This window comes from Mus musculus (assembly GCF_000001635.26).
Source record: "Mus musculus strain C57BL/6J chromosome X unlocalized genomic contig, GRCm38.p6 C57BL/6J MMCHRX_RANDOM_CTG2".
NCBI lineage: Eukaryota > Metazoa > Chordata > Mammalia > Rodentia > Muridae > Mus > Mus musculus.
The window spans coordinates 23380-39696 of NT_165789.2; the positions used below are offsets into that span (position 1 = coordinate 23380).

Genomic DNA, 16317 nt, shown 5'->3' on the forward strand with positions numbered 1-16317 from the left:
AACATGAAATTATAAGCTAAAATAAACCTTTTCTTCTCTAAGATTTTTTCTCAGGGTATTAAATTAACAGAAATAAAACAAAAATGTAGGAGAACCAGAAGTTCAAGGTCTTCCTTAGCTAAATAATAAGTTTGAGAAAAGCTAGGGATACAGAAGCTTGTCTCACAAAAAAGACACCATAAACGGAGAGAACAAGTAAGCTAACAACCCGTGACACACTCCCACACTCCCTGCCCTCTCTCATAGTAGGATGGGCCACCATGGGCTGGTGATCCTGGGTTCTGTAAGAAAGCAGGCTGAACAAGCCATAGAGAACAAGCCAGTAAGCAGCACCCTTTCACGGCCTCTGCAACAGCTCCTGCATCCAGGTTATAGCCCAGCTCCTGCCTTCAGGTTACAGCCCTACTTGAATTCATGTCCTGACTTCCTTTGATGGTGGATTATGATATAGTAGTGTAAGACATAAAACCTTCCCTACTTAAGTTACTTTTGTTCATGGTGTTTCATTGCAGCAGTAGTCACCATAACAAAGATATTTCCTAATATACAGGCCCGGGAAGCAAGTAGGGCTAACTGCAGATCTTCAATGTTCCCTTCTTTCTTCAAAATCTAATCCACTAGTCTCACCCCTAGCTCTATAACAGACTGCCTGCTGTGGCCTACCCTCCCTTTTTGCCACCAGTTTAAAGGATCACACAGACTTCTCCAATACTCTCCCACACTCATAGCTTTGTTTCAGCCCCATAACTCCAGAAGGCATTACCCACCAGCCAAGCCTTCCAGAGGAGCAAATAGGCCAGTGAAGAAGGTAGGTGAACTTCAGCTCTTTATTTTTCCTTCCTTTCCTCCAAGTTCAATATCCAAGTCTCATCCCCAGCTCTGTAGTAGACTACCTGCTGTGGCCTCTTGCCTCCATTCCCAGGGTACTAAGCAGATGATAATGAAACAACCTCCTACCCTCCCTCTAGTGGACCCCCTCAGCCTCTCTCTTCTAGCTCATTCCCATTCCTAATTGACAGTTCCCAATATGTAGCAACATACTGAACCAGGAAGCCCCAGTGGGATACTTAGGAACATTCCCTACCAGGCAACACACAATCACCATACCCTCCTAAGAACCAGAGAGGGCAACAGAAACCAAGGAACAAAACACATACCCAACAAAGGCAAGACCAGATATCAGTATCTAGGTCAGTAGCTATCAACCTGTGGGGTCATAAATCAGATATCCTGCATATCAGATATTTATATTATGATTCATAACAGTAGCAAAATTACAGTTATGAAGAAGTAATGAAAATAATTTTATGGTTGCGGTCAGCACAACATGAAAAACTGTATTAAAGGGTCATAGCACTAGGAAGGTTGAGAACCACTGACCTAGATGGTGAAAACAAGGAAGTGCTGTTTCAGTCTCTACAGTAATCTGACTAAAATCTAGTCCACTGTTATTTGTGTTCATATGAAGGGAAACTATGCCATTGAAACATACCTATGTTTCTGACCATTATTCCTTTCAGTTCATCCACTTGTGCTTGAGTCTCCATCACTTTGTCTAGGCTCTTATTCTCAGAGTGATGCTTCTACAAGATAATAAGTTTTAATTTGCAATATTAAGGCATTATTTATAATAATAAATAAAGAATAACAACATATACTGAAGAATGCTATATAATTATAGGTTCTACTATATAAAAACATATATATGAGAAATAGTTTTAGATTTAGGAAAAATATTGTCAATATAAAATTTGCTATCATATTAATTGCATTTTAGTATAAATATGTTATTTTAAGTAAAATTCAGTAAATGTGTTACAAAATATGAAATATATGAGACTCTTAGGACAGAAGTGAGGGGATAATCTGTGCTTATAAAAGAAGGTAGGAGAAATCTAAAAATGACTATAGTTGGGAAGAAGAGGGACGGGTTAAGATAAAGGTACCCTTGATTCTTCACTTCTTTAATATTATAAAATAGAGGCATGCCCACTTTTTAAAAAAATCTGTTCTTTTATCTGATGTGATCACAACATTGGCTTCTCACAAGATCTAGAATCTAAAACACTGATGATAATATATATTTTGATATTATTATTCAATGTTAATAACGATAAATATTACAATATTATTTAATCCACTATAAAGCTGTTTGATATAGATATTTTCATTATCTTTATTTGTTATAGGGAGGAAATTAGTAATTTAAAGGATCAAACACAGATTTGGAGATAATAACAAACCAGTTAATAGTTTTGCTGCTACTTAGAATATATTTAAAAATAGGAAAAGAGAAACTAATTAAAAATGTATAGTTTTCCATATTCACAATGAAATTATAGTTAGAGGTTATATCTTTGCACTCAAATAATCTTTTTTTTATTATTAGATATTTTCTTCATTTACATTTCAAATGCTATCCCAAAAGTCCCCTATACCCTCCCCCCGCCATGCTCCTCAACCCACCCACTCCCACTTCTTGGCCCTGGCATTCCCGTGTGCTAGGGTGTATAATCTTTGCAAGAACAAGGGCCTCTCCTCCCACTGATGGCCGACTAGGCCATCTTCTGCTACATATGCAACTAGAGACACAGCTCTGGGGGTACTGGTTAGTTCATATTGTTGTTCCACCTATAGGGTTGCAGACCCCTTTAGCTCCTTGGGTACTTTCTCTAGCTCCACCATTAGGGGCCCCGTGTTCCATCCAATAGATGACTGTGAGCATCCACTTCTGTAGAAAAGTATTTTGAAAGATGCTGACCATCATTTATAGCATAAAAATGCAGATAAAAACACAGTGAGATGCCAATATATACCCATTAAAATGACTAGAATGAATGACAGAAACAATAAATGTTGACAAAAATGAAAAACACTGGAACTGCTAATGAGAATTTAAAATGGTACAATAACTTTGGAAAAATAGAGTAATAAATTTTTAAATGACATATTATCTACCATATGGCCCAGAAATTTAATTTCTAGCTATTTACCAAAGAAATAAAAACATATGTCCACACAAAGACTTGAGATTCACAGAGCTTTACTCATGCAACACAAATGTCTAGCAACAGATAAATAGGTAAAACATTATTTATACAGTATTGTTCAGCAGAAAACGAAAATAAGCTGACTTACTCATCAAGGATAAGTAGTGTAAGCATTATAATGAGAGAGAAAGAAACAAGACCCATCACAGTACCTACTTTTTACCGTCCTTAAAGAAAAATCTAGAAAAGACAAAACTAATCTACAGAGATAAAATATAGATCAGTAATTTGCTGGGTTAGAATATTTGGGTTGGGGACTTACTAGGAAGGGGGATAGGGGAAGTTTAAGGTAATGGGAAGGCTTTTTATCTTGACTATGGTAGCATTTCAGAGTTACACACACACACACACACACACACACACACACAAACACACCATCAGTTCAGTTGACAATGAGGAGGTTATGCAGATGAACAGATTTTCACATGACTAATTTGAGCTATTCAAAAATCAAACTTTGATGAGAAAAAGGTTTATATATAGGTTAAAAGGCCAGTTGACATGTTTAGTGGATTTAAGCTTATGAAAAAAAAAAAAGAATATTGATGCAAAAATACTCAATAAAATTATTGCAAACTGAATCCAAGAACACAGCAAAACAACCATTCACCAGGATCAAATAGGCTTCATCTCAGGGATATAAGGTTGGTTTAATATACGAAAATCCATTAACGTAATCCACTATATAAACAAACTCAAAGGAAAAAAAAACACATGATCATCTCCTTAGATGCAGAAAAAAGCATTTGACAAAATACAACATCCCATCATGTTAAAAGATATTAGAGAGATCAGGAATTCAAGGCCCATACCTAAACATAATAAAAGCAATTTACTGCAAACCAACAGCCAATATCAAATTAAATGGAGACAAACTTGAAGCAATCCCACTGAAATTGGGGACAAGACAAGGATGCCCACTTTCCCCGTATCTATTCAATATATTACTCAAAGTGTTAGCTAGAAATATAAGACAACAAAAAGAGATCAACAAAAAGGGGATACAAATTGGAAAAGAAGAAATAAAGGTATCACTATTTGCAGATGATACGATAATATATATAAGTGACCCCAAAAATTCTACCAGGGAACTCCAATTGATAAACAACTTCAGCAAAGTGTCCGGATATAAAATTAACTCAAATAAATCCATAAGGCCTTCCTTTATACAAAGGATAAAACAGGTTGAGAAAGAAATTAGGGGAAACAATCCCCTTCACAATAGCCACAAATAGTATAAAATATCTCGGGGTAACTCTAACCAAACAAGTGAAAGACCTGTATGACAATAACTTCAAGTCTCTCAAGAAAGAAATTGAAGAAGATCTCAGAAAATGGAGAGATCTCCCATGCTCATGGATTGGCAGAATTAACATAGTAAAAATGGTCATCCTACCAAAGGCAATCTATAGATTCAATGCAATACCCATCAAACCCCAACACAATTCTTCAAAGACACGGAAAGAGCAATTCTCAAATTCATCTGGAAAGGCAAAAAACCCAGAATAGCGAAAACAATTCTTAATGATAAAAGAATGGCTGGGGGGAATCACCATCCCTGACCTCAAGCTTTACTACAGAGCAATAGTGATAAAAACTGTATGGTGGGCTGGAAAGATGGCTCAGAAGTTAAGAGCACTGACTGCTCTTCTGAAGGTCCTGAGTTCAATTCCCAGCAACCACGTGGTGGCTCACAACCATCCGTAATGAGGTCTGACTACCTCTTCTGGAGTGTCTGAAGGCAGCTACAGTGTCCTTATGTATAATAAATAAATAAATCTTAAAAAACAAAACAAAACTGCATGGTATTGGTACAGAGACAGACACATTGATCAATGGAATAGAATTGAAGACCCAGAAATAAAACCACACACTTACAGTCACTTGATCTTTGACAAAGACACCAAAAATATGGAAAAAAGAAAGCATCTTCAATAAATGATGCTGGTCTAACTGGCTGTCTGTATGTAGAAGAATGAAAATAGACACATATTTGTCACTTTGTACAAAGACCAATTATCTTTCTACACTAAAATGAACCCTTTACATCTTTTTTTTTTAAATTTTTTTTTATTACGTATTTTCTTCAATTACACTTCCAATGCTATCCCAAAAGTCCCCCCCACTCTCCCCTATCCACCCATTCCCATTTTTTGGCCCTGGTATTCCCCTGTACTGGGGCATATAACGTTTGCCTGACCAATGGGCCTCTCTTTCCAGTGATGGCCGACTAGGTCATCTTTTAATACATATGCAGCTAGAGTCAAGAGCTCTGGGGTACTGGTTAGTTCATAATTTTGTTCCTCCGATAGGGTTGCAGGTCCCTTTAGCTCCTTGGATACTTTCTCTAGCTCCTCCATTGGGGGCCCTGTGATCCATCCAATAGTTGACTGTGAGCATCCACTTCTGTGTTTGCTAGGCTCCCTTTACATCTTTTAATGGGGAAACTTTATTATGTTGTGTTCTACAAGTCTAGATTCATGGTGTTTGAAGGTAATAAAGAAGAAAATATAAATCAAAACACTATGACCTGAGATAAACCTTACCAGTTGTGCAGCCAAAACACTTGAAAACTCGCTATTCATAGCATAAGGAAGTGCAGTTTGTGCTCTTGAACCGTAAGTTGTCTGGAATCTCTTCTTTACTTCATTCAAAAAACTGAACGCTCGAGAACGCTCAAAATCCTATAAAATGAGAAATATTGTACTCATATCTACTAAGTAAACAAATATATGTGGCAGATTGGTAACAATATAATAGGTAATGTTTACTGACAAGTGATTCCATGAGGAAGAATCAGAATTGATCCTGTTTCATAGATCAGGAACCAAAGACTCCAAAAGACAACTAACTTGCTATACATCAAATAGCAAGTAAATTAAAAAGCTGACAGCCAAATCTAAACTAAATACAATGGTATATAGAATATTACCTAAGGGGTCAGGAATTGGTTTTTAATTCTTTCAGTTCTTTCACATAATCTATTGCAAGAACCAACATAATGAGACAGTCAATAAATCCATAAAAATAGTATAGTTTGAGGACTGGAGAGATGGTTCAGTATTAAGAGTGCTAGTTGCTCTTTGAGAAGACCCAAGTTTGGTTATAGCACCCAGGTTGGGCAACTCACAACTGAAATCACAGCTTAAGAATTTTGCTGCTTAGGCTGGAGATATGGCTCAGTGGTTAAGAGCACTGACTGCTCTTCCAGAGGTACTGAGTTAAATTTCCAGCAACCACATGGTAGCTCACAACCATCTGTAATGAGATCTAATACCTTCTTCTGGTGTGTCTGAAGACAGCGACAGTATACTCATATGCATAAAGTAAGTAGATAAGTAAATAAATATTTTTTAAGAAAAGAATTTTGCTGGTTAACTTAGACCATTTGACATATGTCATTGACCATATGACAATTTTCATTTACCCCAACATTTTCACATCAGTCCTTTCAGATAAAGCTGGACTTTATTGTGAAATCAGAGTTAAAAGCCATTGTGATGATCAATGCAATTGAACGTCATTTCCACATAGTTTAAACCAAAGTTCAGTTAAACCTTTCTAGGCCCTCTGCATATATGTTATAGGTGTTAGCCTCCTGGTTTTGTGGACTCCTAACAGTGGGAGTTGAGGTAGTTCTCATTTTTTTGGCCACTCATAGGAACCTTCTCCTCCTATTGGGTTGCCTTGCCCAGCCTTGATAGAAGGGTTTGTGCCTAGTCTTACTGTATCTTGTTATTCTGTGTTCAGTTGATGGCCCTGAGAAGCCTGCTCTTTTCCTGAAGAGAAATGAAGGAGAAGGGGACGTGGAGGGACACTGGGAGGAAATGGGGGGAGGGGACTGGGAGGAGTGGCAGGATGTATTGAAACAAAAATTAAAAGATCTGAAAACAAAAATAACAATCATAAACACCAATTTCAATATACTGTATGTTGATAAAGGTACAGAGAGATTAAGCAAAAAAAATCAGAACTGAGCTGAATTATACATATTTTAGTATCAAACCTTGTCATAAGATGCTTTTTATAACAAATGCAAAGTGTAGAAAAAAATTCTATACTTTTCGTATCACCATTACCCATCATAGGTATAGATAATTAATAATTGGCTGCATTAGTATACATAGTGAAAAAGTGATATATCTTCAAGTTACTTACATCATCAGTGATACAAAGATACACAATCCTGTCTTGGCAGATGTAATGAAACAAATAACTGTAGAATAAAAGATATAAAACTTATTGTAGTTTTAAGCATTGCCTACTTTACTTCTAAGTTCTAGTTATATATAAGCCATGTCAAACTTTACTATCATGATTACAAATCCATTTTCATCTTCCCCTTCCTCATGCATTTCTATCTTTTGTTAAACTGACAGGTATGAATAAAACGAGAAGTTCTCTTTCCTAAATAATGTGCATCAACCATTAAAATGCTAGCTAGAAAAGCATAATTGGATTTTTAAGGCCTAAAGGAGAGATGATGTCTTAGAAGAGACAAACAATTAAAATTAATTCCCAGTGAGCCATAGAATTTTTGTTTTTGTTTAGCTTTTTCCTGGCAAACATCTTTAGTAGCAAATTCTCTGTACTTCTGTCATGCATTTGAGCAAATGAATGTGCAGGATAGTAAGGATACAGATTGTAAAACCATCAGTTACCGCTTTTTTGGGAACATAGTACAAGGAATTACAATGCAGTGTGACAAGTTGATAAGGAAATTGAGGGTATTATATAGTATTCTAGGGACACAGAGGAAGCAGGTAACGGACATTTATCAAAGGGTAAAAGTGATATGTGATCTGAATTCTAAAGGATAAGTGATAGATGCAAAGAGTCAGCCAGGAGTTTACAAAAGTGAAAATTAGGCAGTGTAAGAATGTGGATATAAAAGAGCACATACTAAATATTGGTATGTTCACATGACAAAAGTACAGAACATACAGAAAAAAGGAATTGCCTAGACAGATGATACTGAGAAAGTAAGTAGATACTAGGTTATACAAAATTTTATAAAATGCTTTGAGAAAATGAAAAGATTCAAAACAGTTTTGCCTGGGGCAGGTAATGCTATTATATGATAATATCCGAAATCAGTATGTAATCCTTCACCTGAGCTCCAGTCCTACATATGCTTCCATCTATCATACTTAATATTTTAAAAACATGCTCTGTTTTCCCGAACAGATTTTTAAAAACAAGTGTGGTAACCACACAGCAATAAAAGATGAGAAATATTACAAATATATGCAGCTAGAGACATGAGCTCCAGGGGGTACTGGTTAGTTCTTACTGTTGTTCCACCTATAGGGTTGCAGATCCCTTTAGCTCCTTGGATACTTTCTCTAGCTCCTCCATTGGGGGCCCTGTGATCCATCCAATAGCTGTCTGTGAGCATCCACTTCTGTGTTTGCTAGGCCCCGGCATAGTCTCACAAGAGACAGCTACATCTGGGTCCTTTCGATAAAACCTTGCTAGTGTATGCAATGGTGTCAGCGTTTGGAGGCTGATAATCTAAGCTATAATCTTTATGAAGGCAAATATTACATTTCTTGTTATATCACTTTCACCAGCTAGAGTGCCTATCAATAGCTAAATACTGTGTTAATATTTACTAAAAAAATGAAAAAAGGAATTATCTGTATCATTTCTTATATTTTAGAAAAGCAATTTTATATATAACATTTCTATATCTTTCTTTAATTTATCATTTCAATTGATAGAATAAATAATAAGTTAAATTAGTAAGTAACAAAACTTTATTAATTAACAGAGCTTCTTATTGTTTTGAGATAGGGTTTCATTCTGTGGTTTAGGCTGGTCTTGAACTCATAGTAGGATCTAGTAGCAGGATTAGAGAAATGAACTACCACCATGCATGGCTTAACATTTCTCAAGCTAGTCAAGTTATTGATTATCAAATTAATCTACCTAAAATCTATCGTTTTGACTATAATAAAATTCATTCCTTCCCTCTACCACATGCAGATCAGAACTCACTTGCCATGTGAGTAAGTTAGTTTATTATTTTCAGAAGGTATCTTAGCCAGAATCTGCTCTGTCACCTCCAGGAAGTTTCCTCCACACCAAGCATGTTTGGCAAGGATAGTGGTTCCCCTGGCAACAACAGCAAAAAGAATGGCCATGACTTCAATCTATTAAAAGTAAAAAAAGATACAGATTTAGAATATTACTTAGGCATGAACTTTCAAAAGAAACCTTATCATTTACCTACATCCATCTAGAGATAGTACTGAACAAGTCATTATAGCATAGAAATTAATGAAAACTTAATAGGAACTGGGGGCACAGCTCAGTGGTATAAACTATGCTTAGTATGCTTGTAGAGCTGGGTTTCATCCTCATCAATGAGGAAAAAAAGTGAACAACCCCAAGATCTTCTACAAGTTTGTGACTTAAACTGCTTATAATTACAAATCGGTGTGTACACATTTATAAATTATAGCAGAAACTGATACTCTTTGGAAAGCAATGGCCACAGATAGCAAAGTGGCATAAAGACACCCCCACAATTTAATGAAATAATCTCATCCTGAAAATTTATCCTAGGAAAATAGTTTAGCAGAGACTAGACTCCGGATACACAAAGATCACTGTTAACAATAACAACAACCCATATTTACTAAGTACTCACCTTGTAACAGATACTAGTTTAAGTACTTAAAAAGAAAAACAGAGACTGATTCCTTAATTATTTTACACAAAATTACAGAGCTACAACAATATGGTAATTTAAACCCAGACAGTATGATTCTAGAACCCACATGGCTGCATAGAACCAATAATATGTATATTATATGATTTATACCAATATGATAATTACTTTTAATAGAAAGGCATTATCCATAAAAGCAACCAAATGAAATTCACCCAAACCTTCTACAAGAGAAGAGTGTTTTTATAATTTAAGTTAGAAGCTTCATAAACAAAATATTATCAAAACCAAAGGGCATGAATTCAAAATTACTTTCCTGACATTTACATAGGAATATGCTTATTTTTCCTCATATGACATGTCAGATTTTCCTGTATGTATGTATGTGTGTGTGTGTGTGTGTGTGTGTATATATATATATATATATATATCTACAAATCAACTCTTCAATGTAATATAATTTAACATGTTCATTTCATCAAATAAATCAATGGTTCTCAAACTATAGTGAGACTATGAATTGTATTGGATGGTATAATCTCTTAAAATATGATTTTTAAAACAGAGGGCAGGTTCTGAAAATTGTAGTTAAATAATCTGGCCTGATGAAGCCTAGAAAAAAAAGTAATTCACATAACCATTCTTCATTACACAAAGTAGAACATGATGAAGTGCTTGGGGTCAGGTAATCTGCTGAGTCCCAAACAGAATCTCAGCATTGAAGGACATAGAGCAAAGGCTATCTTTACAGCTCATCTTCTAGTAGGATCTCTTCTTCATTCCTATTGCCTAAATAAATTTATTCTCTGGGGTTATCTCTTCAGTAGTCTTTATTTCTCCCCTGACTCTTCTGTACATAGATAGTTTACAAACCAATGTTTCATAATTTTTATCTCCCTTGACGTAAAAGCCTCCTTTGATCATGTATCATACACTGGTGTTATTATTCTATTAGACTCTTGTCTATATATTATCTTTGATTCTCTACCTCCTTTTATATTACTATACTCTGGCTTTTGCTCTTAACAATCTAAAATATAATACTTCCTAAAATCACGAACAGCCACCCTCTATGCTATAAAATAATAGTCACTTTTCTATTGTCACCTTACTTCATTCTTGAAACAATTCCATGTATTTGGCTTCTTTGGCTTTCTTCCTGATGACTTTTTCCTCTCCTAACTCACCAGTAAATATTGAACTCCCCAAGGGACTGATTCTATGCCTTTTTTGCACAGATGAGCTCATATGGATTTGGCATTTAAAATATAATTCATAAAAGATACATTGTATATAAAAGAATAGGGTCAATGATAAAACCCAAGGCACAACAACAATTGAGGAAAAGATAAAAGAGCAAAGACCCACAAAGAAAACTCAAGAGGACCAATTGGGAAAATGTGGCCCAGAGGCCAAAGGGAAAGAAAACTTTAAAAGGAACAGGTGTTAGTGGTTGGATGTGTTAGCTCACAAAGAATGAGGACTAGAAAATAGTGACTTCGATTTCATAAGGAAGGAAACTATTGCCTAGGGTTAAAGAAACATATAGTCAAACAGACAAGAGCAAAAAGAGATACAAAGATAGGAATTCAATTGGTACTTAGATGAGAACGTAGTAACCTTGGTCACTCTGCAACTTCAGGAAGAAAACCAAGCTTTGTTTGCAAGCAATATAAAAAAGATTGCTTTCATCAGATGTAACTTTATTATGAGCCAAGGGTCTGAGGTAACTGTTTAAAATGCCTAAATAATCCTAAATTATGTTAAAAAACATAGAGCAATTTGCTCTCTTTAAGTTTTATTACTATTCCATGCTGTGCTGGTTAGACTGTTCAGAGCACAGTGGATTCAATTCTATGTATATCTAGACTGGACAGAAGTGAGAAATTTGAAGATAATGTCACACAAAGGATGGCTTGGGGAAAGACAGTTAAGAAAAAGAGAAGAAGGGGGAAACTTAAAACAGTTTTTAAGTTTATAGAAAGTGTATAATGTATTGGAGTAGAGAGCACACTATTCAGAGTAAAACTGGGAACAGTGGATATAAGTTACAGAGAAGTAGTGCAAGTTTTCCCCCACTCAATGAAAGTAGTTCCTAATTAAAATTTAGAATGCTAAATATTGCATCTATAACAATAGAAATCTGATTTTCTTTCCAGATGTTACTAATAGGAATGTTTTTACTTTCCTGTAATACTGAAAAACTACCTATATAGTCAAATCTTGTTTGCCTATACTGTAACTCTTTTGCAGTTAAATATCGATGAGTGTTGAGATAACAGAAACAACTGTGGCAGAAAGAACACTTACTGTGTTTGAAAAAAGGAAACCTAGCTCTACTAATTATCAGCACTATGTGACTGTCTAGCAAATCACAAGATGCTATATAAAATAGTATTCAGAAATTGCATGGAATCATAAGCAGACACAGAAGCAAAAACATGTAATGGAACTATCAAATTTTCATCAATGCTGTTTCTCCCAATTTTCTTAAACATTTCTCACTTAGGCCATTAGTTATTATCCCAATTCTACTTGGATCTTGCTAAGAATTATAAATTGTTTTTCTGTGGCAGGCATAAAAATTACAAATAAAAACCTCCAGATGGGTAACCACTGACAGAAAATTATCACCTCAAAGCTCAAAAGGCCAGAGGGAAAAAAATCAAGGTGTTGTTAAGTCCATGTTACCTATCAAATCTGTAGAGAAGAATCTTTAGTCTTGACTCACCCGGGGATCGATCCCATTTACAATCACCAAACTGTTGTGGATGCCAACAAGTGCTTGTTGACAAGAGCCTGATATAGCTGTCTCCTGAGACTCTCTGCCAGTGCCTGACAAATACAGAGGCAGATGCTCATAGCCATCCATTGGACTGAGAACAGGGTCCCCAATGAAGGAGCTAGATAAAGTACCCAAGGAGCTGAAGGGGTCTGAAGCCCCATAGGAGGAACAACAATATGAACTAACCAGTACCCCCGAGAGCTCCCTAGGACTAAACCACCAACCAAAGAGCACACATGATAGGACTTGTGGCTCTAGCTACATATGCAGCAGAGGATGGCCTAGTCAGACATCAATGGGAGGAGAGGCCCTTTGTCCTATGAAGGCTGTATGCCCCAGTGTGGGGGAATGCCAGGGCCAGAAAGTGGGAGTGGGTGGGTTGGTGAGCAGGGGAGGGGTGAGGGGGAGGGGGAAGCCAGGAAAGGAGATAACATTTGAAATGTAAATAAAGAAAATATCCAGTAAAACAGAAAATATTTGCAAAATATAAAATAAAGGAGTAATATACCAAAGTGGGGGGGGGTGTCGAGAATCTTTAGTCTCATAGCTTCTGGTAGTTTGCTAGCAATTCTTTGGCTTGTAGTTGTAGCACTTTAATTTTGCTTCTCTTCTCTTCACATAACATTGTCTCTTCTATCCTTATGAGACTAATCATAGTAGTCATGTCCACTCTACTCCAATAGGACGACATCTTAACTATATTTACACAATCCTATAGGCAATAAAGTATCATACATAGGTATCAGAACCCCAGACTTCAATATAACTTTATGGAGGACACAATTAACAGTACTCACTGTTCCTCTCAAATCAATCCTATTCTCCCTTTTCCATATAATTCACATCCCTTCTACTTCTAAAACCAACTACCTTGTCTTTTGTCTCAGCTATATTAGAGACTTGTCCTTATAGCTATGAGGCAATCTACTATGATTTGGATTTAGAGAATTCTGTTGTAGTTGGATGTGGTTGTACACACCTGTGATACTAACACTTGGGAAGCAGAGGCAGGAATATCAAGAGTTTAGATTAAGTCTTGGCAATATAGTGAATTCAAGGTCAGCCTGGATATGATGGCTAAAACAGTAGACAATGGATATGAAACTCAGGAAGAGAGGACTCCCACTAAAGGGAGTCATAATACAAAGGGAGACAGACATAAATAAATGCAATAGGGTATAAAGGATGAATAATATAGGAATAACCATAATGATCAAATTAGATAAGATTACAAGATTCTAATATTGAATTAAGAAAGGAATGACTAGGTACCAATCTATCAGCATTTTCCTCAGTATACTGTTAACATTTCTCCTTAAAAGAGATGTTAAAGTGTTTGCTTTACTCTAGCTCTTCAATTTTCAGCAAATTACCTGAGAAAGAATATCTACTGAAGAATTAAGTGAACACTGGGTAATACTGGTAGATAACTTTATATTCTATAGAACCTGTTAAGAGTATTTTTTTTTAAGTATCAAACTCTTTCCCTAATTCAGGTAACACAGTTCATTGATATCCAGTCACCAACTCTTTAGTTTGAGACTGTGATGGTATGTGCTTGGGCCAAGGAGTGGCACTATTAGGAGGTGTAGCCTTGTTGGAGTAGGTGTGTCAGTGTGGGCATGGGCTTTAATACCCTCATCCTAGCTGCCTGGAAGTTACTTTTCTCCTGTTTGCCTCTGGAACAAGATGTAAAGCTCTCAGATCCTTCTGCACCATGCCTGCCTGGATGCTGCCATGTTACTGCCTTGATGATAATGGACTGAACCTCAGAACCTCTAAGCCAGTCCCAATTATGTTGTCCTTATAAAAGTTGCCTTAGTCATGGTGCATGTTCACAGCAGTAAAAGTCAATGGCAAATAAACCACCTATTGTGATGCAATAGCCTAGGAACAGATAGCAAAGAATACTGTTAAGCCAGGCAATTTTAAAGAAGGGGGGGGGGACCTTTATGAAAAGTTTGGCTATAGACTAAAATTACTCTTGTTGCTATCACAAGCACTGTTTCTGAAAAATGATCTGAAATCCAGCCACATCCCTCTCACTTTCTCAGGATAGGATTTTATTCTGTCAAGCGAACTACCTTTTAACCATATTGATTTATTATTCCTATTTATCCCTGTTCACAAAAATGTAAAAATAATTATATTAGTCACCTCCTATGTCTTGTTTGCTACCAATGTATCCCATGCACTTAATGGAGTACCTAGTATGTATTTATTCTTTAATAAATATGTTAAGTACATTGCTTCCAGACATAGCTATTCAAAGGGAAAGACATTTTCCAAAGAGAATGGTGATACAAGTCACTGAATATAATTAATAAAATCCAAAGAAAAAGACTTGATAATTCACTGGCTATGAGAGTCAGAGCTTTATTAACCAAAGAGCCAAGTACAGGATCAATTTAGTATCGATTGGCCATCAAGAAAAAACAAAACAAAACAAAACAAAACAGTAACATGCTCAAACCATAGGTTTGAATGGAGATCTACTACCTACTAGGACTGAGAAAGAGAAATGGCAATATTGCTAAGGGCGTACAGAAAATAGGGATGTGGTTGTGCACACCTGTGATATTAACACTTGGGAAGCTGAGGCTGGAATATCAAAAGTTTAGGGTAAGTCTTGGCAATATAGTGAATTCAAGGTCAGCCTGTATATGATGGCTAAAGCAGTAGACAATGGATATGAAACTCAGGAAGAGAGGACTCCTACTAAAGGGAGTCATAATACAAAGGGAGACAGACATAAATAAATGCAATAAGGTATAAAGGATGAATAAGATTGTTCATGCTCACAATGAAGCATGAGCAAGAAGGAAAGTGATATTGTTGAACATGGGTGATGAGAGTTTTTTGGCTTACAGAAAAGTCAGCAAAACGCGAATGAGAAACTTAACATTTTCGCATCCTGTAATGACAACTTAAATAACGCGTTTTGACACTAACCCGAGACTTCTTCAGCAGCGTAAAAACATACTTTGCCCAAACGGGACCTGCTCATCAATTAGAACGGTAGACAACAGAGAAATCAAAGCCATCCATGTTCCACCTTTGCACTTTCTAGTTTACATCTCCTCCCTTTCTTCCTCCCCGTCTCCTCACTGCAGAAAACGACCCATTCCACTTACCTGACCGAGTACCGTCTGGCGGGCACTCCAGCTATTGACTGAGGGGCGAAGGTCCTCCTAGGGTCGCCCACTGCCTGAAACAAGAGTTGAACAGGACCTGACGCCGCAAGCTTCCGTGTAAAGCACCCCGCCTACGCGTGGCCTCCTGGGAACGTGAGTTCTCCTCCAATGGGGAGCAGGCTAGAGGACGTTCCCAACCCTCCGCACTTCCCAGAACCCGTACTGCACTCTGGGAGTAGTAGTTCTGAGTGTAATGGTGCCACGTCTGCCTTAGGTCGGGTCAACGACTCATAAACAACATCGAAAGCTGTACTATAATCCCAGGAAACTAGAAGATGCAAGACAACACAACTAGTCTACCAGTATAACCACCAGAATAAATAAGGAATTGGGCTTCCCCTGCTATCTCCACACTGATTTCTCAGCAGATAATGTCGCCTGTTCATAAACAAAAAACAATTGTCTCCGACAGGAGCTCCCTGTGCTTTCGCTACCAAAAAAAAAAAATAGCTTCATTGTGTACCTCACCAATCATTTCACCCATGCTTTGCCATCAAAAGTAACGGCAGCAAAACAGAGGCAGCTATTTTCCTGTGATTTGAGTCTGTTATGCTATATCCTTTTTCTCCTTTGTCATTACCACCTCCCCCCCAACCCCCAACTCCACAAACT

At 36.7% G+C, this 16317-nt stretch overlaps 1 protein-coding gene across 4 annotated transcripts in view; it reads right to left on the bottom strand.

The window, feature by feature from the left end:
- Nucleotides 1-15812, bottom strand: part of Vamp7 (vesicle-associated membrane protein 7) — a 28455-nt gene extending 12643 nt beyond the window's left edge. The window contains exons 1-5 of one of the 4 annotated variants that reach the window (NM_001359151.1): nt 15646-15812; nt 9051-9167; nt 7209-7266; nt 5597-5734; nt 1493-1583 (exon numbers count right to left, since the gene is read on the bottom strand). In NM_001359151.1, coding sequence (NP_001346080.1) covers nt 1493-1583; nt 5597-5635 — 130 coding nt within the window. In that variant the 5' untranslated portion in view covers nt 5636-5734; nt 7209-7266; nt 9051-9167; nt 15646-15812. Of the gene's footprint in view, nt 1-1492; nt 1584-5596; nt 5735-7208; nt 7267-9050; nt 9206-15645 lie in introns of all 4 variants that reach the window. The other 3 variants (NM_001302138.1, NM_011515.5, XM_011249809.3) reach the window with 3 other exon arrangements.
- Nucleotides 15813-16317: the final 505 nt, after the last annotated feature.